Raw genomic sequence first — 25,140 nt, forward strand, 5'->3', positions numbered from 1 at the left:
TTAATTTTAATCACTGCACTATAGTGCCTCTATCCTCATTGCCTTTGTGTTAAAGGCAAGCTTAGTTAACAGGGAATTCAATTTAAGGTCTTTACCTACCTCTTGAACCCATTTTTCTGTTTCCATATACAGATAAGAACTCTACTTAAAACAGGCCAACACATATGAAGAACTTTCCTTATTTATGAGGGAAAAGGAGGAGGGATGAAAGGGGAAAACTTCAACAAGAATCAACATTCCCCTTTAAAAAAGTATTTCTCCCATCCTAAAAGAAGTGTAAGGCTACAAGCTTTGAAACCAGGACATTCAAACATCAAACCCCTCATTCATGGAGACACTAAAAGTTTAACAAGAATCTTAAAGTATAACGTAAACTTACACAATGTTAGATGTCAATTATATTTCAATAAAGCTGGGAAGAAAAAAAAGAATTCTTAAACTGTTGAGGCATCCCAATATAACACAATCTGAATACCAAGGCAAGTTTCACTCTCAGGGGTGGGCTTCAGCTCTTGAAACAAAGTTTTAGAGACCCTGTACAAACCTCCTGTTTGAAATTAAAGTACTGTAAGCTGTCTGTTACAGAGGAATTGTCTTTTAGCCTGAATGAAAGCAGCACAATTTTCTGAAGTATATTTATATAAGCCATGCAGTTCCACCCAATAGTCTACCACCATGATTTTGAAGAGTCATATCTAACTAGTCAGATGCCAGCAGCTATCTTTAAAGGTAATCTAACAGATATATATCTTAAACAGATAAAATGTGAGAGAGACAGCACTTTAGGAAAAGCAAAGGTGAAACTAAACTAATCGATTCAAATCTTCGCTCCAGTAGTTACATGTGAGCCTGGGCAAGTCCACTGTCCCTCCCACCCCTCCACCTACTCTGAGACTCAGTTTCTGTAAGAAACTACCTAACTTCAAAGAATTGTTACAGTAATTTAATGACATCATGTGTTTAATGCCCTAGCACAAGAGTACAGGTGTAAGGCACTATATGCATAAGAATATTATACCCTATCCCATCTTTATCATTATATATCCTTATTTATCTTTACTTATCATTATTCCTTATCCTACATCATCTAATGTGTTAGTGTTAACTGGGCAATGGGATTACCAGTAATTTACTGTTTTGCTTCCTGTGTTTTTTAATAAAAATTATTTTTTATAATAAAATATTTTGTAAATAAAAAACTTTAAACAGTTTTATTAGAAAAAAAGAAAAACCCAAATGATCTAATGTTTTATTTCTTAACATTCTTCCTGCTGCCACACACATGCATTCATAATAAATTCTCACTATAAGTCTCTCATCACAAAAATCAACTTTCAACTACAGATAAACTAAATATTATCAATATTACCACTGTTTCTACCCCCGACACACTGTGATTTACCCTAAAGTTGAAAATCACTTACTGAAAAGCAACACATTTTATATAAAAAACCTTGAAATTCTTGGACTAGTGCTATTTCTCAATTATAAAAGGAAGCACAGACACTCCATTATAACAACATTAATAAAAGTATGTGACTTTGTGTGACACACAAAATAAAAACACATTAGTCCCTGCCCTTAAGATGCAGCATGCAAAACAAAATGATACCCAATTCACCCTAAATTCAGTCTCCACATAGAAAGGCATAAAGGTGAAAAGTCAAGAACCTGCAAGCTGTAATCCCCTGAAGGGATCATGGAGGCTGGTCTCTAAAGCCCAGTAGAGAAGTCCTAGGAATGTGTAAATGACCCTGCACAGCAAAAGGGAAAGAGCAGATAACCAACTGAATAAGAGAACAAAAAAGATCAATGAAATCATATTTTTAAGCCTATGGCCACATATGATTCTATTTTTTGTATTCATCATTTACTATTAAAAACCACTGCAATATACTGGTGATGTCCAAGACAAATATTATGGCAATAATATTTACTTTGCTTAAGGAAAGAATTCAGAAGTAACTGAGGAACTAAACAGAATGGAAAACAGGTCTACTCTGGGCATCTAACTGGTATGAAATTATGTTAGAAACAGATCTGAATTAGGAGGGAAAGGCAATTTGACATGCTACTGCAAAAGAAGAAAGAAGACTGGCCTCGGCAATGAAGGAAAGACGAAGATCAGAGAAAACATGATAGCATATATCTGCGTTGATTGCTTTTTAAAAATTAACAGACGTTATTTCTTAGAATAGTTTTAGGTTTACAGAAAAACTGAGTGAAAAGTAGAGATCCCATATATCCCCCTCCTCAACAGTTTCCTCTATGATTATGTGTTAGTGTAGTAGATTAGTTACAACTGATGAACCGATAACATTATTATTATTAATTAAAGTCCATAGTTTACACAATAGGGTTTACTCTTTGCAGTTTTGACCAATGTATAATGACATGTATCCACTGTTTTTAATATGTAATGCCAAAATCAAAGAGAGTGTTGTTCTAGCTCTCATTGTCTTTATCATAGTAATATAAACTGAACTCATCGTCCCCTGCCCTCACCTACTTTTCCTACTCTTCCCCATCTCAATAAAGAGCAATACCTTCCTTCAACTGGCTGAGACCAAAAAACTCACTTTCACAACCCACACACCTAACCCATGAGCAAATCCTACCTGCTCTGCTTTCAAAATATATCCAGAATAAAACATTACTCCTCACAAACTTTACCACCACCCTGACCCAAGCCACCATCCTCTGGCACCAGATATCACAACAGCCCCCAGCACAGATGCCTCTGCTGCTGTCCAAAGCAGTCAGCTTTTCTTTCAAACTAGGTCAGATCATGTCACCCCTCTACTCAAAGGTGATACTCAAGAGTAAAAGCTAAAATCCTTACAATAATCAACTAGCTTCCAAACACCCTATCTCCACCTACTCCAGTCCCCCTTTACCCTGAGTTTACCTCCTACTAGGTTCCTTCTCACTACTGAAGCTACACTGCTATCATAAAGACAAAGATGCATTTAGCCATAAGTGCTTAAAGGTAAACAAATATTCACATTGTGAAATGGAACATTTCTAATCATATTCATAACAAAACTGCTGTAATATTAACTGGCTGAGAAATGGGTGAGGGAGGATCCCCTATCAACACAAGGATGGTTAGAAACAGTGAATTAATCCATCCTGATAAACAACTTGTTAAGTATCAAGCTTTAATGTGAATAAAGTACTTCTCCTAAATCTAGAGATCTAGATCCCAAATACATTTGCCTACATAGGGTACCACCCAAGGGCCTGGAGGGTGGGGGTGAAAGTGGGGAGAGCAGAGCCATACAACACTGTACATAGAGTAACACATCTGGTTACTCTTTATTCTCTGCAAGACAGCTACATTCAATGGAAACCTCTTATAAAATGGGCAGAATAAGGTAATCCTCCTGCTCATTAATACAATAAAACCAAGACTTACGTAGGAAAAGTTAAAGAACAGTGTAGTTGAACGAACAATTTCAGCCTTGCAGATCAATTTGTGTGATTGTGTTCAGTAGCATCAGATTTTACTATCACTATTGTCCATTTCAGTTCAGTTCCCAGGCTTTAAAATCCCAAAGAACAGAAAGAGGTAAGTATCCTACGTGCTAGTATTAGTAATATTAGAAAGTGCTACCATTTATTGAAACCTGAAGGGCCAGGTACTTGACATGTATCATTTTCTAATTTTAATTACAACTTAAAGTAAATATTGTATTCCAAGGCTATTAGAGACTGAGCAATTTTGACAAAGTCACACAGCTAATCAGCACCAGTAGAAATTCAAACTCACGTCTGACTCAAAAGTCTGTATTCTAAAATATATCTCAATAAAGCTGTTTTCAAAAAATGCTTTCTTTCCAATAGACCACAGGCTTTTCTGAGTCAAAACTGAAATCCTTATGACAGACATATAAAGCACATTGGGTTCTGGACAATATAAAGGAGTCCTATCACAATATTTTAGCAAAATAAATTAAAGGTAAAGGGGCTTAAAATCTGAAAATATTTACCTAATAACTGTAATTTTTTTGCCCAACTTCAAATTAAATGAGTTTTAGGACTCAGTTTTCCACAGTCCTTTCCTCCAAGACATCTGAACACCCTAAAAAGAAATACATAAATAGCCTGGATATTTATTTCCTTTGATAAATGGAAAAAAGTAATGTGAAAATGTTTCTGGCTATACTAGTCAAAAAAAAATTGCCCACCAATGTGGAATCTAGCCTTCAAAAACTGGTCATGGTCATTACCCAACCTCTAAGTAATAATACATTCAACTGGATTATCAAGCTAATAAAGGAGGAGAGAGAGAAGCCACAGGAAATTTGAGAGGTAACTTATAATTGGCTCTCATCAGACTCACAGACTGGGTCTAATCAGAGGCCAGGTGACATGGTGGGATTATGCAAGCCAGTAACAACCATATTGAATGAAATGTCTTTTACAGAACACCACCACTTTCTCCATAAGAGAGTTCAAAAGGTTATTTTCACTCCTCACAGTTATACTAATGATAAGAAGGCCAATCACAGCTCGGAGTAACCAGACTTTCTAAAAAGGAATTCAATTCTGTATTCTCTTCAGAATCTTCCTTTCCCATTAATGGGGATACTAAATTTCACGTATGAATCAAATTGAGAGAAAAAAGAAAATACAAAATGAGCTGTAAAATCTATGCTCGTCATCTGCAAAACAGCATCAAATAATAGGAAGAAAAAGTAAAGTGCTAATGACCAAACAGAGCACCTCTCTGTAAATTCTCCATTATAAGGCATTGCCCAAGCCAGTTACTAGTTCAAGTACATGATAAAAGAGCTGAGTAAACGCAGTTGAGTGGCGCAGTGGTTGAGAATCTGCCTGCTAATGCAGGGGACACGGGTTCAAGCCCTGGTCTGGGAAGATCCCACATGCCGCGGAGCGGCTAGGCCCGTGAGCCACAGCTACTGAGCCTGCGCGTCTGGAGCCTGTGCTCCGCAACAAGAGAGGCCGCGACAGTGAGAGACCAGCGCACCGCGATGAAGAGTGGCCCCCGCTTGCCACAACTAGAGAAAGCCCTCGCACAGAAACAAAGACCCAACACAGCCAAAAATAAATAAAATAAATTAATTAAATTTAAAAAAAAAAGAAAAAAAAACCAGAGCCTTGACTAATTAAAAAAAAAAATGTTATTTGTGATGTTAACTTGCCCTTTTACAGCTGGTGGTCAAGAATCTCTCTTTTAAAAGTGGCAGAGACCTGAACAGGATGAAGAACCAAACTCAGCTGACAGGAAATCTGTGGAAAAGCTTTCCAGGCAGAGTGTGCAGTAAAATGTACAGGCAGGAACACACTCACAATTAAGAGTAAGAAGACCAGTGTGGTTGCAGCACAGTGAGCCAAGGGAAATGTTTTAAGATGATACCAAGGTGGTATACAAAAGCAGACAGACCCTAGATCCAGCAGGGCCTTGTAGCCCATGATAAGGAGTTTGACTTTTAGCCTAAGTGTGCCATGAAGCCTTTGGACAAATTTGAGCAGGGGCACAAGATATTACTATTTACATTTTTAAGCTCACTCTTGCTGTTCTGTGAACACACTATAGATGATCAATAACAGAAGGAGACAAATTAGGAGGCTGCTGAGGTTGTCCAGGCAAAAGATAATAGTTTGATGACAGCATCTGAAATGGGGAGTAGGTATTTATATTCAGAATGTAATCTGAAGGTGGAGCCAGCAAGATTTGCCAATGGAATAGAATGTTGACACAAAAGAGAAAAATTTGATATCTGTGTCTCCCCATGAGAATGTATGTGACTGCTGCAAAAACAGGGGCCACGTATGACTTACTCGGTCCTCAAGACACAGTATGTTCTAGTTGAATGAATTAATGAACGACCTATTACATTTCTCAAAAGAATAAAAGTACAGGCATTTACTCTGGCTGTCAAATACTGGTAGGGTGTCAGGCATGGAAATTAAGCACCTTAGGGAAAGAAAGGTGAGTTAAAAAATACCAAAATAAAAGAAACCAGAGACCCATATTTCACTGAACTTGCAAACTCACCTCAAAGTACCACCTGTCTGAAAATTGAATATATACACACACACACACACACACACACACGGCTCATTTAGGAAAATAAGTTGCAATATTGGAGCAACAATACATTTTTGTGAACTACAAGACTGGCTATACTATCTGACAAGATAACTTAAATTGACAGACTTGCTTCACCGAGCTAGATGTCCTTGGTGTCCTGTGATATACGAGGAATCTGGTAAATCTGTCATAAATCAAAGTGTGTTGAACGCTTTTAGAACAGAGACAAAGTAAGTTTAGCGAGCAAAGTCTCTTAAAGAGGAGATTAGACATTATTTTTAAAACTCCTCAAAGCCTACTCCATATATTTGCAAAATTACAGGATTAAATTTCTATGCTTTTACATAAGATTCAGATTTGACTTTAATTTCCCTCTGTAGAAACTACAGAGGATTGAGATCGGGGTGGGGGAGAGGTGGGGAAACACATGATGACTCTTATTTTTCCTCCAAGAAAGTTACTGGAGTCTGTAAAAACAGAACTTAGGGCAGTATTCCTTAATGCTGGCCATACATTAGAATTATCTGGGGAGGTTTTAAAAACATGAATGCTGAAGACACACCCCAGATCAATTCAATCAAAATTAACTGGGGGTAGGGCCTGAATTTTTCCTTAAATGCTTTCCAGGTGATTCCATTTAGCAGCCAAAGTTTCGAACCACCAACCCATAGCAATAAAGATTAAAGTAGAGGAATTTAGGGGCTTCCCTGGTGGCGCAGTGGTTGAGAGTCTGCCTGCCAATGCAGGGGACACGGGTTCGAGCCCCGGTCTGGGAAGATCCCATATGCCGCGGAGCAACTAGGCCCGTGAGCCACAACTACTGAGCCTGCGCGTCTGGAGCCTGTGCTCCGCAGCAAGAGAGGCCGCGATAATGAGAGGCCCGCGCACCGCGATAAAGAGTGGCCCCCGCTTGCCGCAACTAGAGAAAGCCCTCGCACAGAAACAAAGACCCAACACACCCATAAATAATAAATAAATAAATTTAAAAAAAAAAAGTAGAGGAATTTAAACAAAAACTCCTAAAGAAACTCAACATTTTCTGAGTCAACGAAGTTGAGCCCTCATATTAACTGATAGCTCACAGTGAGCATTTTGGAGGACAGATACAAGGAATTGTCTTGGAATAATAAAAGGTTCATTTCATACATACTTAAACAGCTCAGGTAAGGACAGAACAGAAATAACAACGAAACAAACCCTGGTTAACCCCACCCACATTCTTTCCTAAGGCTCGCATTTTTTACTTACAACATTATCACTGCAACAAAACTAGAGTCAATTCAAGTTGTCTTCTTCCTGTAATGCTGCCTTAAATCTCTACAGAACAGCAGTTACTTGCTGCACAGCTAAATACATCTTCAGCTGAAGAAACTTTACCTAGAAAAACGGAAGTAACACCCCAGCTTGTCCCTCCCATTTCCCCTCATCAATAGCTAACTTTGAACAAAGAGTCTGTGGATTCATTGTACTATTACATGAGGATAGGGCAGTGAAATTCCCAGTCCTCAGCTGCAAAATAAATACATTTAAGAAATTCTATAGAACACAAGAGTAAAGCAAAATCTTAGTAAACTGACACACGTTCCCATCCTCCTGAACACATGAAGAAGGCTGCCACAGTTTTCCAATTACACTCCAACTCTGTCCTAGTTTTAAGGCACAAGCTGATCTCCACCTCCTTATAGATACTCAAATATGAGAGAAACAACAAACTCCTTATCTAGGATCAATGATAAAAGAGATAGGGGTAAAAAAGAAAAGGGAAATTCAGTCTGGTTTTTACATGGATTTAGACCCTTCTATAATTAATTAATTATTCAACCTGACAGGTGGACAGGGATACAAATAAAATATGGAAAGCATTTTAATACATAGTATTAGGCTGAAAGGATCTAAACAGTTTCCCTTATACATTGTTTCTGGAAATCTGAAATCAGAACACAGGACTTTTCATTTCAGATTTATATTTAATGTTCAGCTGATTAAGTATTTTTCTCAATAAAATTAATGTGTTGTCTTATTTTAATCATGTAAAAGCAGCAAAGTGGTAAGGAACTTGAATGCTATGACGTGAATATTCAAAATCAACTGGTTATACCCCATGCATTAAATCTGAGTGCCTAATATATACCTCCAAAATGATTACAATGACAATCCTTCAACAACATCTGAACCATTACAATGTGAACAGCATTCTGCTGAGCACTATACAACAATCAAAAGACAGGGTCCATGGCCTCAAGAAGGTTTATAAATCTGAGGATAAGGCTGATAAGCAATATAGCAATAAACACATAATAAGGGCTTAAAATCAGGCAGTACAAACTAAGTATGAGTAGCAGTTCCCAGCCTGGAGTCTTGGCGACCAAAAAACACATTGGTAAACCAAATAATTAAGAAGTAAAACTATATGTGGGAGTCCTAAATATGTAAGAAGCCAAGGTTGGAAGCCACTCATTTGGTCAAGAGAAAAATGGTTTGTGTCTTTGTGAGCAGACCAGGGTAGTCTCAACTTTGCTATTTACTGTGTGAATGTCAACAATTTACCTAACCCTTTAAAAGAGGTAATACCTACCAATCACCATGAGAACCAAACAATATTGTACATATAAAGCCCTTTTTAAAAAATAAATTTATTAATTTTTGGCTGTGTTGGGTCTTCGTTGCTGCACGTGGGCTTTCTCTAGTTGCGTTGAGCGGGGGCTACTCTTCATTGCCATGCGTGGGCTTCTCATTGCGGTGGCTTCTCTCGTTGTAGAACACGGGCTCTAGAGCACAGGCTCAGTAGTTGTGGCACACGGGCTTAGTTGTTCCGCGGCTTGTGGGATCTTCCCGGACCAGGGCTCAAACCCGTGTCCGCTGCTTTGGCAGGCGGATTCTTAACCACTGCGCCACCAGGGAAGTCCCCATATAAAGCACTTTTACACAATGCCTGGCACTTAGTCTCAAATACTGGCTATTTCCATCATTACTGTTAGACAGACAACAGTAATATCTTAGTGCTGGCAGGATTACGTGATTATCAAGTCCAGTAGTTCTCAAGTTGTGGCCCCCAGACCAGAAGCATAAGCATAACTTGGGAACTTGCTAGAAACCCACAGAAAATCATGTAGAAATAAATTTCTATTGTTTTTAAGCCACCCAGCCTATGGTACTTCATTATAGTGGCCCGAACTAAGACAAAGGTGTACTCCTAGAGTTTATTACATACTGTGTGTGATAGGCGGCAGAGTGGGAAGGTGAAGTGGGGTTGTGATGAGAAGGATGTTGATCACAGTGGCAAGGGAAATCAAGAACTGCATTTTAAATATGAATCTGAACTTCAGAAAAGCGATCTAGCTGGGCTGGGGATATAAATTTGGAATTATTGGTGTATGGATGATACTCAAAGGACAGGACTAAAGATCACCAATGAAGAATACAGATGGGGGGGTGGGGGGTTGGTCCTGAAAACCAAACCATGACACACTTTAACATTCAAAGGGTACGGAGAGACGAGGCACCAAAAGTCTGTATGGAGGCATGCACGACCGGGGCGGCGGGGGGAATGACACGGGACACATGTGCCATCTTCTGATATTTAAATAAATTCTAGCTCATATCCCCTTTATGGTTCTGGGTCTACCCAATCCTATTCTCTTCTGAAAATCAAGTATCAGGTGGACCTAATTTCTACTCTGTCCCACCTATATCGTCTCAACCTCATTCCTTCACGTCTCTTTCAACAACAAGAATACTTTTTAAAAAGAACAGGATGGCGGTGGTGGGGGAAGGCAGCAAAAGAGCTTTTATCTTTTAGAGAAAGATACTGAAATATTTATAGACAAAATAATATGTAGTATAGAACTGACTTCAGAATAACTGCATGTGTGTGTGTGTGTGTGTGTGTGTGTGTGTGTGTGTGTGTGCTGGTAGTAGGGCAAGGGGGTCTAGATAAAAACCACAATAGCTATGAGTTTATGTCTGTTGTAGCCGGGTGACACACACACGGGGGTTTACTGTACTGTTCTCTCCACTTTTATGTAAGCTTGCATTTTCTACAATAAAACATAAAGGAGGGAGGAGGAAGGGGGGCTGGCAAACACCAGCCCAAGAGAAACCTCTCGATTTTATCCAGAGTAATGACAGCTACAACCAAAAATTCACAGGGTTGACCCAGACATTCCAGAAGATTAAAGGCTCACCTTTAGACTTTAAAGACTTTAAGGGTAAAAGATTTTTCCCTAAACCATATATTTTTCTTTTAAAATGTCTCAAAGATGCTTAAGTCAGGCACAAATTTACCAAAACAGTGACGCAACAATTCTCCAAAGGGCTATGGCAAACTGGGCTCTACTGAACACTTTCATTTCTTAAGACACCTAAATGACTTTAATAAAATTTCACCATTGAGAATATCCTACATTAGTTTGGGAAGCTACAGAATCATTCATACGTAACTGAGCAGGGATCAAGTGCTCCTACACTAGTTAAAAAAAAAAATCACTCATCACACACACATTCTGTGAGATACACTAGGTTCAACAGGTGTTAACCAGCGAGAAGTTGGGCACTGCATGCTCTCTCCTGGTCATAATCCTGTTCACTACTCAATTAGGATACTGTATTTGAGAAAATAATAGTTCACAGTAATCTTCACATTCTTTTATAAAGCATTACCTTCTTCTGAACACAATATAGGCTGATGCACCCTTCCTTGCATGAAACATGAGTTATCTTTAACTCATCACCAAGTTTAGATTAATTTTATTTTACATATACACATACACATTCACATACCCATGATCATCCCTCAAAGTAGCAGAGATGAACCAAGTCTCTACCTCTTCTGCTATCGATAAAATAAAAATTTTCCATAGAAATGCTGAGGACTGAAATGATCCACAAAAAGCAGAAATTTGGCAATATCAGCACTCACATTTAAATTGAAATCCTCAATGATAAAGCACATGCCATAAATCCATAAATGCACTAATTTGACTAGTTGCCCAAAAGACAATCCCTCTTCGTTTCTTAACCAAATTTGCAGAACTTTCCCACTGCCCACCCACCCAAGGTCTCTTCCCAGAAAGTTCCATGAAGATTTGGGGAGAACCAAAAAGGGAAGGGGAATCTTTTATTAAATTTACATGGTATCTTTCCTCCCAGAATTCAAAGTTAAATAAAACAAAGGAAAGAAAACCAGAAGGTCACAGCACTAACGACCTAGAAGACAACACAAGTCCAATTTAACTGCTATTACGGACCAAATTACACCAGAACACAGTATTCTCAAGAATCTGTGTAAATTAAACAACAAATCAAAATGTTCAAGATCTAGTTTGTCGTGATTACTTTTATTTTCTGGACTGAGAGCTGAGTCCCACAAAGACTATGAAAAAAAAATTATACACACACACATATATATATGTATGTATATGGCTCACAATTCTTCAATTATTTCCAGATTAAAATACTTCTCCTGAACACTTGTTTTTGTTATTTTCGGTGGGGTATGGCAGAGCTGGAGTACGGTATAACACAGGAATAGAAAGCAGATGCTACACAGTAAGAGTGTCAACCTCTTCTCCCAAAACATTGTGCTTACCTCTGGGCTTATGTTCACACTTATTGCCTTGGCTTACTTCTGTCCCCTGGCCCTGCTTCTTCCCCTTTTTACTCTACTTACTTATTCTCTATCCAACCCCATCCTCTCTAATATTTGATAGTCAAAATAATATTCCATGCTAAAAGCATTCTCTGAAGTATTTCCAGATAGTCCAACCAAATATCCTCTCCCCCTTTCTCTAAACCTTAGAAGCTTATTACATTTTTTAGAGCATATGCTTATTTCTGCCCTGTATTTATCACAGACAACAACTTATATATCTGACTTCACATCCTTAGTCTAAGTTTTAACTATAGCATGTTATCCTCAGAGCCCAGCAAAAACTTCTTCTAAAAAGCAGGCACTCGGACTTGCCTGGTGAGTTAAGAATCCGCCTGCCAATGCAGGGTACATGGTTTCAAGCCCTGATCCGGGAGGATCCCACATGCCGCGGAGCAACCAAGCCCGTGCGCCACAACTACTGAGCCTGTGCTCTAGAGCCCACGTACCTAGAGCCTGTGCTCCGCGACAAGAGAAGCCATCGCGATGAGAAGCCCGCACACCGCAACGAAGAGTAGCCCCTGCTCGCCACAACTAGAGAAACCCCGCACACAGCAACGAAGACCCAACGCAGCCAAAAATAAATAAATTAAAAAAAAAAAAAAAAAGCAGGCACTCAATATTTATTGGGGGGGGTGCATTCACCCCCCTAGATAGAAAAACTGTCATAAAAGTTTTCAGTGTGGGCTTAAACAATTTGACTTCCATCTTCTTGTTTTGAAAACTGTTTCACAAGAATGATTCATACTTCAGTGGAAAAAAAAATCCCAATGAAAAGGTGGCTAAAGTGTGTTATAATCAGCTCCCTAGCCTCTAGCTGCCCTCAGAAGTGAATAGTGGCTAACTGCAGCTGAGGCTAGTGAAATGATCTGCCCTCGGTACAGCAAGCCACCCAGGAATAGATTCACATTTCCTGACTTCTGACTTGACTTCAGGAGAACACTGCTCCCACACATGCCAAGTAAACACTACCCTTCAGTTCCCTAAATCAAGAGCAAGCCTGGTTGTTTGGATATATTATTTGTCTAAAGATTCAAAAATCTTTAAAAATACGAAGTCGCATACAAAGATGAGATAGTATTTTTCACCTGATCCAAAAGCTTCACCTGACAGCAAGAACTGGAGTTCAAGGATCATCACAATACCCCATCAACGTACTCACAAGGTTAGAATTCATGAAATAACAGAAATACAGACCCCTCACAAATTTAACCTCTAACTAGGAATCCTGGATAGAATTCATTAAACCTATTCACATCCAACTGCCCCCACTGGCTCAAGAATCAATCCTAAAAGGCACCAGACACAGAATAGCAGTTTCTGATCTGCTATGAAGTCTTAACTTTTCAGTAGAAACTAATGTCAATTCAGTTAAAGAGAAAGCAGAAAAAAGGAAAACTACATGTCTTTCTTAACTGCTCTGTTCCCAAACCTAGAGCAATATTTGGAACATCAAAGAAATGTAATGTTTATTTACTAAATAAATGAGGAAAAACCTCTTCATCTTTATTAAAATGAACTCACATTATTCTCATTATTTTCTTTCCTCTTACAGCACTTGGCCAAATTTTTGGAATCAAGTTTAAAATATTTCATAGGCAGGGAAATGTATAATGCCTAACATGCTTTGGGTACCGTGACAAATACAATTAAATACTTGCTCTCATCAAGTTCTGAAGTCCTAGTTCCCTCAAGTCACTTTATAACTTCCATTATTTTTTTTTTTTTAATTTTTACTTTTTGGCTGTGCCTTGTGGCATGTGGGATCTTAGTTCCCCGACCAGGGATCGAACCTGCATCCCCTGCATTGGAAGCACAGGGTCTTAACCACTGGACCACCAGGGAAGTCCCACAATTTCCATTATTAATCTTTTCTCTTTAATATCTATCTCTCCATCATGAGTCCTCCCACCATTATAATATCACTCATTCATCTATAAGCACATGCTTATCTAAGCATTCGAGGAATTGCTTACTAATGTACTCAGCACGGAGAAGCACAGAGAAAACCTAAGCTCTGGAGTGATACAACCCTGATTCTGGTTCTTGCTCTTAAGCAATTACTAAGCCACGTGACAGTGTAAGTCACTCGTTGTGTCTAGCACTCGTTTTTCTATCTGCAAAAATGTGAAGAATTAACATGTATATAAAAGCATAGTGTCAATAATAGGCACTAAGTGAGTGTTAGTTTCCTTCCCTCTTCTGTAATAGAACCCTCTGACTTTGGAAACTATCACTCCAGGAACAGAAAGCATTCTTTGAAAACACTGTCCTAAAAAAAACCCAAAACACTAAAATTAAACAAAGCACCTTTGGCCCTAGTCTAAAAGCTGCCATATCAATTTAAGTACATCAGCATAATGAAGAGAGACTAGAATTATCTTTTTTTAATTTAAAAAAGGTCACAATACATTTTAAAAGTATTAATGTAATAAATGAAAGTCATCACTTCCCCTTCCTCTATTCCCATCTCATCCTTTAGAAATAAGCACTGTTAATACTCTGGTGTAAATATACTTTCTGTTACCAAAGTTCTGTTATAGATATTTGGAAAATAAACAATAACATAAAGAAGAAAATATCACCTATACAACCACTGAAATTTTAAAAAACAAGTACATTTCCATCTTAAAATTATATTCATTTCCATTTTTAAAACACATGATGGGGAAAGAATAGCCTTTTCAATTAATGCCATGACAACAAGCAAGAGAATGAATTTGGACCCCTACCTCACACCACATACAAAATTAACGCAAAGTGGATCATAAGCTTAAATATAAGAGCTAAAATTATAAAACTCCTAGAATGAAGCATAGGAGTAAATTCATGACCTTGGGTTAGGCAATACTGTAATATGCTATGATACAAAAAGCAAAAGGAACAAAAGAAAAAAAAAAGACTAAATGTATTATACCAAAATTTAAAACTTTTGGGCACTGGACATATCAAGAAAGTGAAAACAATCCAGAGAAGGGAATATCTGTAAGTCACATATCTAACTAGAGATTTGTATCCAGAATATATAACACACTTACAATTCAACAATTAAAACAACAAATAACCTATCAATACTTTAAAAATGGGCGAAGGATCTGAATAGACACTTCTCCAAAGAAGATATGCAAGTGATAAGCACCTGAGATACACAAATGGATCAACATCAGTAGTCACCAGAGAAATGTAAATCAAACCAGTGATATGACTCCACAGCCATTAACATGGCGCTACAATTAAAAAGACAATAAAAAGTGTCATCAAGGATGTGGAGCAATTGGAACCCTCATCCATTGCTGGTGAGAATGCAAAATGGTACAGCATCTCTGGAAAACAATTTTGTCAGTTTCTCAAAAAATTAAACATAGAGTTACCATACATCCCAGCAATTCCACTCCTAGGTACAATACCTGAGAACTGAAAATATATGTACACAAAAACTTGTACATGAGTGGTCACAGCAGCATTATTCATAATAACCAAAAGGTGGAAATGACCCAAAGTTCATCAATGGATGAATGAATAAAGAAAATGCTGTACAGCCATACAATGGAATTTGGCCATAAAAAGGAATGAAGTACTGATACATGTTATATTATGTATAAACCTTGAAAATATTGTGCTAAATGAAGTCAGATGCTAATGGTTACATATTGTATGATTCCATTTATAAAAAATGTCTAGCATAGGCAAATCCGTAGAAAGATTAGTGGTTGCAAGGGGCTGGGTAATGGAAGAGAGGGGGAGAGGAGAATGACTGCTTATGGCTAACAGGGTTTTTTTGGGGGGATGATGAAAATGTTACAAAATTAGACAGTGGTGATAGCTGCACAATTTTGTGAATATGCTAAAAACACACTGAATTGTACACTTTTCAAAGGTGAATGTTATGGTATATGAATTAAATCTCAATTTTTAAAAAATAATAAAAAATCTTTAAAAATGTAATGACTGCACTGTGTCACACCAAATGTGAATTAGTACCTGGCAACTTAGAAAATACTTTAATACTAAAATCTTCCAGTTTATAAAAAGGAGGATTCTACAAAGACATTTAGAATAATTGAAAACGCAGCACATTTTCTTTAACTTATTTCTTTTTTCAATTTTTAACTATGGTAAAACACACACAAACACTATTTAAGTGTACAGTTCACGGGTGTTTTTTTATTTATTTATTTTTTTTTGATGGAGAATTTTAATTAAATTGGCATAGTTAAGACCAAAAAGATAAAGTGGACATTGTCAGCGTATCTTCAGCCCTTGCCTTAACAGGTGAATGAACACAACTTGAAACACAGGTGAATCTTGCTGGTCTATGAGACAGTGAAGGGAGCTTCTCAATATTTAAATATATTAATATAACCAGTTATAGAAATCTAAATATAAAACCAATCTCCTATAGGGTTTGAGAAGGCATTCACCATATCCCTGAAAAGTTTAACATTCCTTATTCAAGTTTAATCATCTCTTTAGAAGGGGAAAACAGTGATAGTACTTGCTGAACCAGAATTACTATCAAAATTCAAAAAGCTGACCATATTCATTTAGCCACAAGCCAATCTTATTTAAATCAGGACAGAAATATTACATCAGCTATTCATGATCTGAATTCTAGTGTATGAGATCAATTTAAATATGGTACACATAACAAGTCATGAGACATTTGTTTCATAATAAATAAGGCAGTGGCCAACTATTACTCATTAGTAGCTTTTTTGAGATAAGCTATCAAGTCTGCCCTTTCTCCCTTCTTCTTAATGCCAGCGAAGATCATTTTTGTTCCAGGGATGTACTTCTTGGGATTCTCCAAATACTCCATCAGCGTCTCCTCTCCCCAGGTGATGCCTTTGTTCTTGTTGGCATCTGTGTAAGAGAATCCGACAGCCTGACCTGTCTTTCGCCCAAACAGACCATGGAGATTTGGCCCAGTCTTGTGCTTGCCTCCTTTTTCCACAGTATGGCACTGGGCACACTTCTGAACAAAAATCTTCTTGCCCTTCTCAACATCACACATTTTTAAATCGTTCTTTCTCCGTGTACGACTAAGCCGTTCCCGCTCGCAAGCCGAACGTCCCGCTCTCTAATCCCAAGGACACCCAGTTCACGGGTGTTAAGCATATTCACATTGTTGTGCAACCATTACCACCACCCATCTCCAGAACTCTTTTCATCTTGCAACTGAAACCCTGTACTCCTGATTCCCCCTTCTCTCCAGCCCTTGGCAAACACCATTCCCCTTTCTACTATCTATGAATTTGACTACTCTAGACACCTCATGTAAGTGGAATCATACAGAATTTGCCTTTTATGACTGGCTTATTTCATTCAGCATAATGTTCTCAAGGTTCATTCATGTTGTAGCACATGTCAGAATTACCTTCCTTAAGATAGATAACCAACAAGGACCTACAGTACAGCACAGGGACATCTGCTCAATACTCTGTAATAAATGGGAAAAGAACTTAAAAAGAATATAACTGAATCATTCTGCTGTACACCTGAAACTAACACAACATTGTTAATCAACTGTACTCCAATAGTACAGAATAGAATAACCTTCCTTTTTAAGGTTGAGTAACGTTCCACTTTACGTCTACACCACACTTTATCTATTCATCTGTTGGAGGACACCTGAGTTGCTTTCACTGACTTAATTCTTATGTGATCAACATCTGGAGTAAATCAATTTATTAGGAAAAATTAGATTATGCTGATATTTGCCCAACTCTGGGAATGTACTAAAAGCTAATGAATTACATATTTTAAATGAATGAATTAGATGGTATATGAATTATAATTCAATAAAGCTGTTAAAAAAACCATGAAGGCTCTTTCTCATGGACATATGAAAATAATAAGTGTTAGTTCCCCACCCACATAATCAGTGTGAAGTATTTCCATTGCCAATACACTGGAAGTATCTGCTATCATTTTATATATTTCCTCTAGCCAGTATTCTGAACTGGATTAGGAATGAAAATATTTAACAAGTGATCTAACAAGAGATTCCATTAAGTAAGGGCCATTCAGGAGACAAAAATCATCCCAAACTTAATCTTCCTTCATTAATTCTAATAGTAAATTGTTTTAACAGTCCAAAATTATTTTTGTAGTTTAAGAGAAATAAAGATCAGTAACAGCCTTTACACTAGCAATGAAAGTGACCCACAAAGTCATGATTTTCCATTAATTATATACTCTATCCCACCCCTTTCCTTCTGAATTTCATATCTTAAATAATCCCGAGGAAAGAAATGACATCCTTTCTTTGCTTTAAATCAGTGGTTCTCAAACTCTGGTCTTGCACCAGAATCATACGGAGGTTTTACTTGTTAAAAACAGACTGTTAAACAACCCAATCCAAAAATGGGCAGAAGACCTAAACAGACATTTCTCCAAAGAAGATATACAGACTGCCAACAAACACATGAAAGAATGCTCAACATCATTAATCATTATGCAAATCAAAACTACAATGAGATTCCATCTCACACAGGTCAGAATGGCCATCATCAAAAAATCTAGAAACAATAAATGCTGGAGAGGGTGTGGAGAAAAGGGAACCCTCTTGCACTGTTGGTGGGAATGTAAATTGATACAGCCACTATGGAGAACAGTATGGAGGTTCCTTAAAAAACTAAAAATAGAACTACCATATGACCCAGCAATCCCACTACTGGGCATATACCCTGAAAAAACCATAATTCAAAAAGAGTCATGTACCACAATGTTCATTGCAGCTCTATTTACAATAGCCAGGACATGGAAGCAACCTAAGTGTCCATTGACAGATGAATGGATAAAGAAGATGTGGCACATATATACAATGGAATATTACTCAGCCATAAAAAGAAACGAAATTGAGTTATTTGTAGTGAGGTGGATGGACCTAGAGTCTTGTCATACAGAGTGAAGTAAGTCAGAAAGAGAAAAACAAATACTGTATGCTAACACAAATATATGGAATCTTTAAAAAAAAAAAAAAAAGGTCATGAAGAACCTAGGGGCAAGACGGGAATAAAGACGCAGACTTACTAGAAAATGGACTTGAGGACACGGGGAGGGGTAAGGGTAAGCTGGGACAAAGTGAGAGAGTGGCATGGACATATATACACTACCAAATGTAAAACAGATAGCTAGTGGGAAACAGCCGCATAGCACAGGGAGATCAGCTTGGTGCTCTGTGACCACCTAGAGGGGTAGGATAGAGAGGGTGGGAGGGAGGGAGATGCAAGAGGGTAGAGATATGGGGATATATGTATATGTATAACTGATTCACTTTGTTATAAAGCAGAAACTAACACACCATTGTAAAGCAATTATACTCCAATAAAGATGTTAAAAAAACAAAAAACAATCAAAAAAAAACCAGACTGTTAGGCCTCAACCCCATAGTTTCTAATTAAGTAGGCCTGAGAATTTGCATTTCTAAACTAAGTGAGGGATTTCTAACCAGGAACTTAAGTTCCCAAGTCATGCTCATTCTGCTGGTCTGTGGACCACACTTTGAAAACCACTGTTAAAGTCTAAAGGCAAATTTAAAGGTCTGGATAAAATTTAAAATATCAGTATTATATTATGGCACTTAAGTGAATATTTGGGGTAGAGAGTAAAAGGATGAAAAATTAGAAGACTTTGCCTGTGTATTCTTTGTTATTAAAAAATTTTTTGCTTAGAGTTAAATCATGCAGATCAGTATCTGGTTGAAAAGAAACTTAGTCTTTCAAAGTTTATAACTTTGATACAAAACAAACAGCTTTCATTGGTGTCTATCCTAAAAAAAGGTCTTATACATAGTAACAATTGATACAAACAGTTCTCAGGAGCAAAGTATTTCAAAGAAAATCAAAGAGGAATGCAGAGAGGTCTAAACATCAAGGGACACTCGCAATTTTAGACAGTTTGGGGTAAAGTTATTTATTATTTTGAGTGTTACCACAATGAACTGAATACTGTCGGCCCTCCCTATTCCAGGGTTCCACATCCTGGGAATCAACCAACCTGGGATATAAAGGGCTGACTGTACTACACCACTTTATATAAGGCACTTGGAGCATCCATGGATTTTGGTATCTTCGGGGGGTGGGGGGGACCACACTCCTGGAACTAATCCCCACCCCCACTCCAGATACTGAAGGACAACTATTTGCAAAGCGGTTTTTTAACTGTTTGTCTTCAGACTCTTTCTTCTGTTCTAATAAGTACATACGTTTGTGAGAGTCTTCATCCTAAAACAATTTCATTATGTCATAACCCTGAGCAGGAATGTTCCTACTGCTTAAACAAAAGCATTCGAAACTCCTTTTCCCAGGCCTTTTCGGACCCTCCACAATCGCTACAACCCAGGTGTTTCAAGTAACCTCCCCGCTGCCCTACCACAATTCAATGATGGCCACAGCAGCTCTGCAAGCCAGCCATTAACATTAGTGTGCCATGCCAAAGATCAATGCCGCAGATCACTAACAACACATATCTGGACTAGGAAAAAGGAAATATAGTTCTACACCCTAAGAATATTTTTTTTTCTACTGGTTAAAGCTACGCTAAGTCAAGTAGATGGGTTATTAGGTATGAAAGCGACATCTTGCAGTCTCTGGTCACATTCCACTTCCTGGTAGATTGTTCAGCATGCCCCTGTTGACTGAAACCTATCCTGCCCCTCACACTGGGCACCCAAGCCAGCTCAATTTTCAAATTACAAATCTACCTTTCAGACCAATAGATCTTGAAGTAGGAAATATCCACATTTAAACTCAGCCATTATCCTATGGAACAGGGTCCAAACTGAAGCTTTGCCACTAGGAATCATTTCACAGAACCCTAGATTTAGCTACTCTTAGAGACAAGAAAGCAGTCAAAGTGCCCTTCTCTTCCCTCAAAGTTGTCTACACATCTAAATCAAGTTCATTGGAGGGAGGAAGGGGATATTTAAGGGTCTCAGGTAAATAAATACTTCCACGCAGTATCTTGAGTTCATATAAGGTCTCTTGCACTAAATTCAAAACATTCATTCCACTGAGCTACTGTGGAAACACTGGGTGCAAAATAAGAAAAAAAAATTTTTTTCAGCTTAGAGTCCAAAAAAATGGAATACAATTACAACTGTGGCTCTTTGTTAGGACTTTTGTTGTTACTTTATTTTATTTTTTTGGCTGTGCCACGCAGCATGCAGGATCTTAGTTCCCTGACCTTGGATCAAACCCAGTGCCCCTGCAATGGAAGCTCGGAGTCTTAACCACTGGACTGCCTGGGAAGTCCCTGTTGTTGTTTTAAACTATGTGAAGTGGGAATTCCCTGGCAATCCAGTGGTTAGGACTCCGCACTTTCACTGCCGAGGGCCTGGGTTCAATCCCTGGTCAGGGAACTAAGATCCCACAAGCTGGGCGGCCAAAAGAAAAATGAAAAATGAAAAAAACAAAAAACAAAAAACTACCTGAAGTATCAAAAAAAAAGTAAACTTTAACAGTCAAACATCACTTTCCGACTCTTCCCAGACCCCTTTATGGACTGACCATGTTCTCCCAACTAAATTAAAATCTGAAGAGAGAAATGCAAGCTCTTCAGATCACCAAGCAAAAGGTCATCACAGTTCTGCCCTCTCCTAGATAGATGATAATGACCAGGTAAACAAAAAATAAACTAACCAATTACAAGCACTTCATATTAAAGCAGAGTCTCCACTTTAGAGTTTATGGATAATCTACGTTTCTGCAGTTGGGATCAAAAAGCCAGCTGTACAAAGACAAAATGGGCAAGACCATATGTGAGAAAAACAAAGGTTTAAGTTGACAGCAGGCTAGATAAGACTGTCAAAGTAGCTGAAATTGCAATAATAAAAGTACTGTTATCAGAATAGGGCTTAGTGATAGGACCACCAGACTCTGTAATACTAATCAAGCCACAAGACAGTTGTCTCACAGAGATCCAAATAGAAACACAAAGAGAAGTAACAAGGATAGTCCATCAGACCTAAAAATGGCTAAAAGAAAGAAGGTATATTTAGACAGAAAAGCACATGACATTCATTAAATGAAATAATCCACGTTAAAAAGTGTTTATTAAATATCATAAGCTGGTCAGTCAACTGTCAGTCTATAGGTAAACAGTGGCTTTCAAATACTTGAGCAGCTATCACGAGAAGACACTCTATGGGGAGGGAGAAGGAACAAAACTAGCACCAACACAGAAGATGCAAGAAGAAATTTTTTTCGCCAAAGACATGTAGACTTTCCCTGCTGTCCAAGAAAGTGATGATGTCTTCATTCAAACCAAGTATGGATAACCTTTTTGGGAGACTTACTATAAAGGGACATATGAATGAGTCTCCTAGTCTATCACAAACAAGCTGTGAGACCACAGTAAATTTGTCTAGAACTCAGTTTCTCCATCTATGAAATTAAGAGGGTAGCCCAAGTACCATCCAAGGACTCTTAAAACTCGCAGCAAAATTCCATGACTCTAAGATCATTACTTTTGTAAAGGAGAAAAATAAAACTACCTGCTTTAGAGCACGTGGATTAGCTAGATTTAGTTTTCATGCCATAGAACTATCAACCCAAAAGAAAAAACAGTGGCAGTATTTTAAATACGTATGCATAAATGTTACCAGGAGGAATTGCTCATAAAAGTCTTATTCTAAGAGAAATGTAACATTAGTGCCTACTAGATGGTAGGCAGTGATTTTCACTTATATTTTTTTGTGTAACATTTTAAAGATGTGCAAAGTCACTATTATCCCTTTCGCAGATTTCGTAAGAATTTAAATCACCAGGATAGTTTTATTTTAAAATATCATTGATCCTGCCATTACTCTTTCAAGCTATTGGAGAGAGGGGTAGGAGGCAGCATGAATATATACAATTATAAAATGCTTATCAAAAATGAATTATTTCCTAATATTACTTGTACTTATTTCCAGACTTTTAAAGTAGGTAAGATACCAGATAAAAGATGTAAAAAAATTTTTTTCATGTTTAGTATTTTTGCTATTTGCCAGCAATAAAAATATCTAATGAAGAGATCCTATTCAAAAAAGCATTTAAAAAAAAGTACAAAATGCTCAAAAATACCCTTATAAAATAGGCTAAACGAATATAAAGAAAACTGAACAACCCAGATTTCGGATGGAAAGATATTTTTTTCAAATTAACATGTGGGTTTAATGAAACTTCAAGAGTTCCAAAGAAAAGTAATATAAAAATAAGTGGTTTTGAGACATTAGTTATCTACTTGGGAAATGTGGCGGAGAGGACTTACTTAGATCCTCATAGCATGCAACAAAAAATGTTTTGATGGATTAAAGGGCTAATTCCTAAAAAATAAAACCACTAAAAACATCTAGAAGAAAATAAGAAAAAATTCTCCTATTAATGTTGGAGCGGTAAAGGATTTCCAATACCTTAGGTTGAGAAAGAAAGCTCAAGAGAAAAGATCAATAGGCAAAAAATTTAACTGTATATAATTTGTATCTTATTCAAGTCTGATTTCCAATATTATCAACAAACGATTAATAGCTCTGCTACATCTAAGAATCATAAAAATGAATGACTACTTTTTTAAAAGATTAATTTAAACCTATGAGAATGTTCAACCTCACCAAAAATTTTTAAATGCAAATTTAAGTAAAGATGTTATTTTCTACCCATAGGTTTAGCGAACATTAAAGGATCATTCTCCATGCTAATTGGAATATGGTTAAACAACCTGATATCCTGCTGCTATAAATGAATACAACTGAAAGAACCTTTTTGGAAAGCAAACTAACAAGATATACCTGGTATACCCAGGTCTTCTGAATTGTTCAAATTCTCTTTTATAGATTCTGAGACCCTAAATAAATAATACAAAAAGAGCTTTATGCATAGCAAACACCAGAAAAGTCCATCAATAGAACAGTAAAACAAGTATGTAGTAAAAGGAAATATTTTACACCTTCCTTTTTTGTACTATGTTCAATCCAGTGGATATCTAAAAATCACACATTTAGAAAAACCCAACTCCATATGTACACTGCAAAACCAAATACATGTATACAGCTATAATATACCCAAATTAAAAAGTCCTCAAAGGCCATGAGACAAACTAAAAATATGGGACCTTGAGATGGGAGGGAAAAGGAAAAAGTAGGGTGAGAATATTCATTTAAGAGCCAAATACCAGGGACTTCCCTGGTGGTGCAGTGGTTAAGAATCCGCCTGCCAATGAAGCGGACATGGGTTTGAGCCCTGGTCTGGGAAGATCCCACATGCTGCGGAGCAACTAAGCCCTTGCGCCACAAGTACTGAGCCTGAGCTCTAGAGCCCTTGAGCCACAACTACTGAGCCCGCGTGCAACAACTACTGAAGCCCGAGCGCCTAGAGCCCGTGCTCCACAACAAGAGAAGCCACAGCAAGGAGAAGCGGCACACTGCAACGAAGAGTAGCCCCCGCTCGCCACAACTAGAGAAAGTCGGCGTGCAGCAACGAAGACCCAACACAGCCAAAAATAAATAATAAATAAATAAATTTATTAAAAAAATTTTTTTAAAAAAGAGCCAAATACCATATTATGTGCTCACACATTAAAAGTTCTCACAGCAATTCTGTGAGGCTATTGTCTTCCCAGAAGAGATGTGAATACTTGAGGGTCCAGAGTGGTTGAGTGATATGCTCAGGACCACAAAGCTAGTAAAATAATGAAGCCGAAACCGGAAGTCTGATTCCAAATCACGTGCTCTCTACACTACCCCAGCGAAGGGAGTACTTTCTACAGTGGCATCACAACAGACCAAGTAATACTAGCATTTTGTAAACACTTCTGTTTCACATATCTGTGATCTTTGCCTTTTATAAAGAGTTTTTATTACTTTGTCATTGGGGGAAAAGAAATTAGCCCACAGAATGTTAAAATTATAGAACTATCATTTTGAAGAAAAGAAAGGTTTACTTTCCAAGTCCTTTCAAAATCCCTATTATTCACAATAGCAGGTGCAGACTGTATAATAATTCTAGATTTCCCATGGTGTACCAAAACTCTAGGGATAATCAAGAAATGTTTGTTGAGTGAATAAATGAGCAAACGCCAATTTAAAACAGAACAAGAAATTCCAGATTTCCACCTCAGCACAAGGCCTACAACAAACTTCTGAAACACCAGAAGACTACTAATTACATACTCAAATTTAAATCAAAGACAAGTTGAACCAACTCTGCCAATTCCTATGGCTCTCTAACGAACTCAATACAAAAATACATTCTCAGACTCAGCATTCTTTCTAATCATTTATGAAAAAAAAAGCACAAACAAACAGGTTCTGGTGAACCTTTATCAACACCCACGAATTGCAGGTACAGGTTGCCAGGTACATAACCCATATACGATAATTTGTTTATGGGGAACACCATCTAGAAAGAGCCTCCCCCACCAAAATATGACCAGGGGAACACCACACAGC

The 25,140-nt window shown here is 37.6% G+C and overlaps 2 protein-coding genes across 5 annotated transcripts in view; both read right to left on the reverse strand.

The window, feature by feature from the left end:
- KANSL1 (KAT8 regulatory NSL complex subunit 1) overlaps nucleotides 1-25,140 on the reverse strand; it is a 183,444-nt gene that overhangs the window by 84,754 nt on the left and 73,550 nt on the right. The gene's annotated exons all lie outside the window — the stretch shown is intronic.
- Nucleotides 15,886-16,805, reverse strand: LOC133079446 (cytochrome c). Its single transcript, XM_061174902.1, has one exon. It carries the CDS (start codon nucleotides 16,720-16,722, stop codon nucleotides 16,405-16,407), a length of 318 nt encoding a protein of 105 aa, XP_061030885.1. The 5' UTR covers nucleotides 16,723-16,805; the 3' UTR covers nucleotides 15,886-16,404.

The sequence above is a fragment of the Eubalaena glacialis genome, chromosome 19, assembly GCF_028564815.1.
Source record: "Eubalaena glacialis isolate mEubGla1 chromosome 19, mEubGla1.1.hap2.+ XY, whole genome shotgun sequence".
NCBI classification, from domain to species: Eukaryota; Metazoa; Chordata; class Mammalia; order Artiodactyla; family Balaenidae; genus Eubalaena; species Eubalaena glacialis.

What these genes read in the sequence shown, in the direction of transcription:
- LOC133079446 (XM_061174902.1), bottom strand. Translation starts at nt 16,722, where the DNA reads ATGTGTGATGTTGAGAAGGGCAAGAAGATTTTTGTTCAGAAGTGTGCC.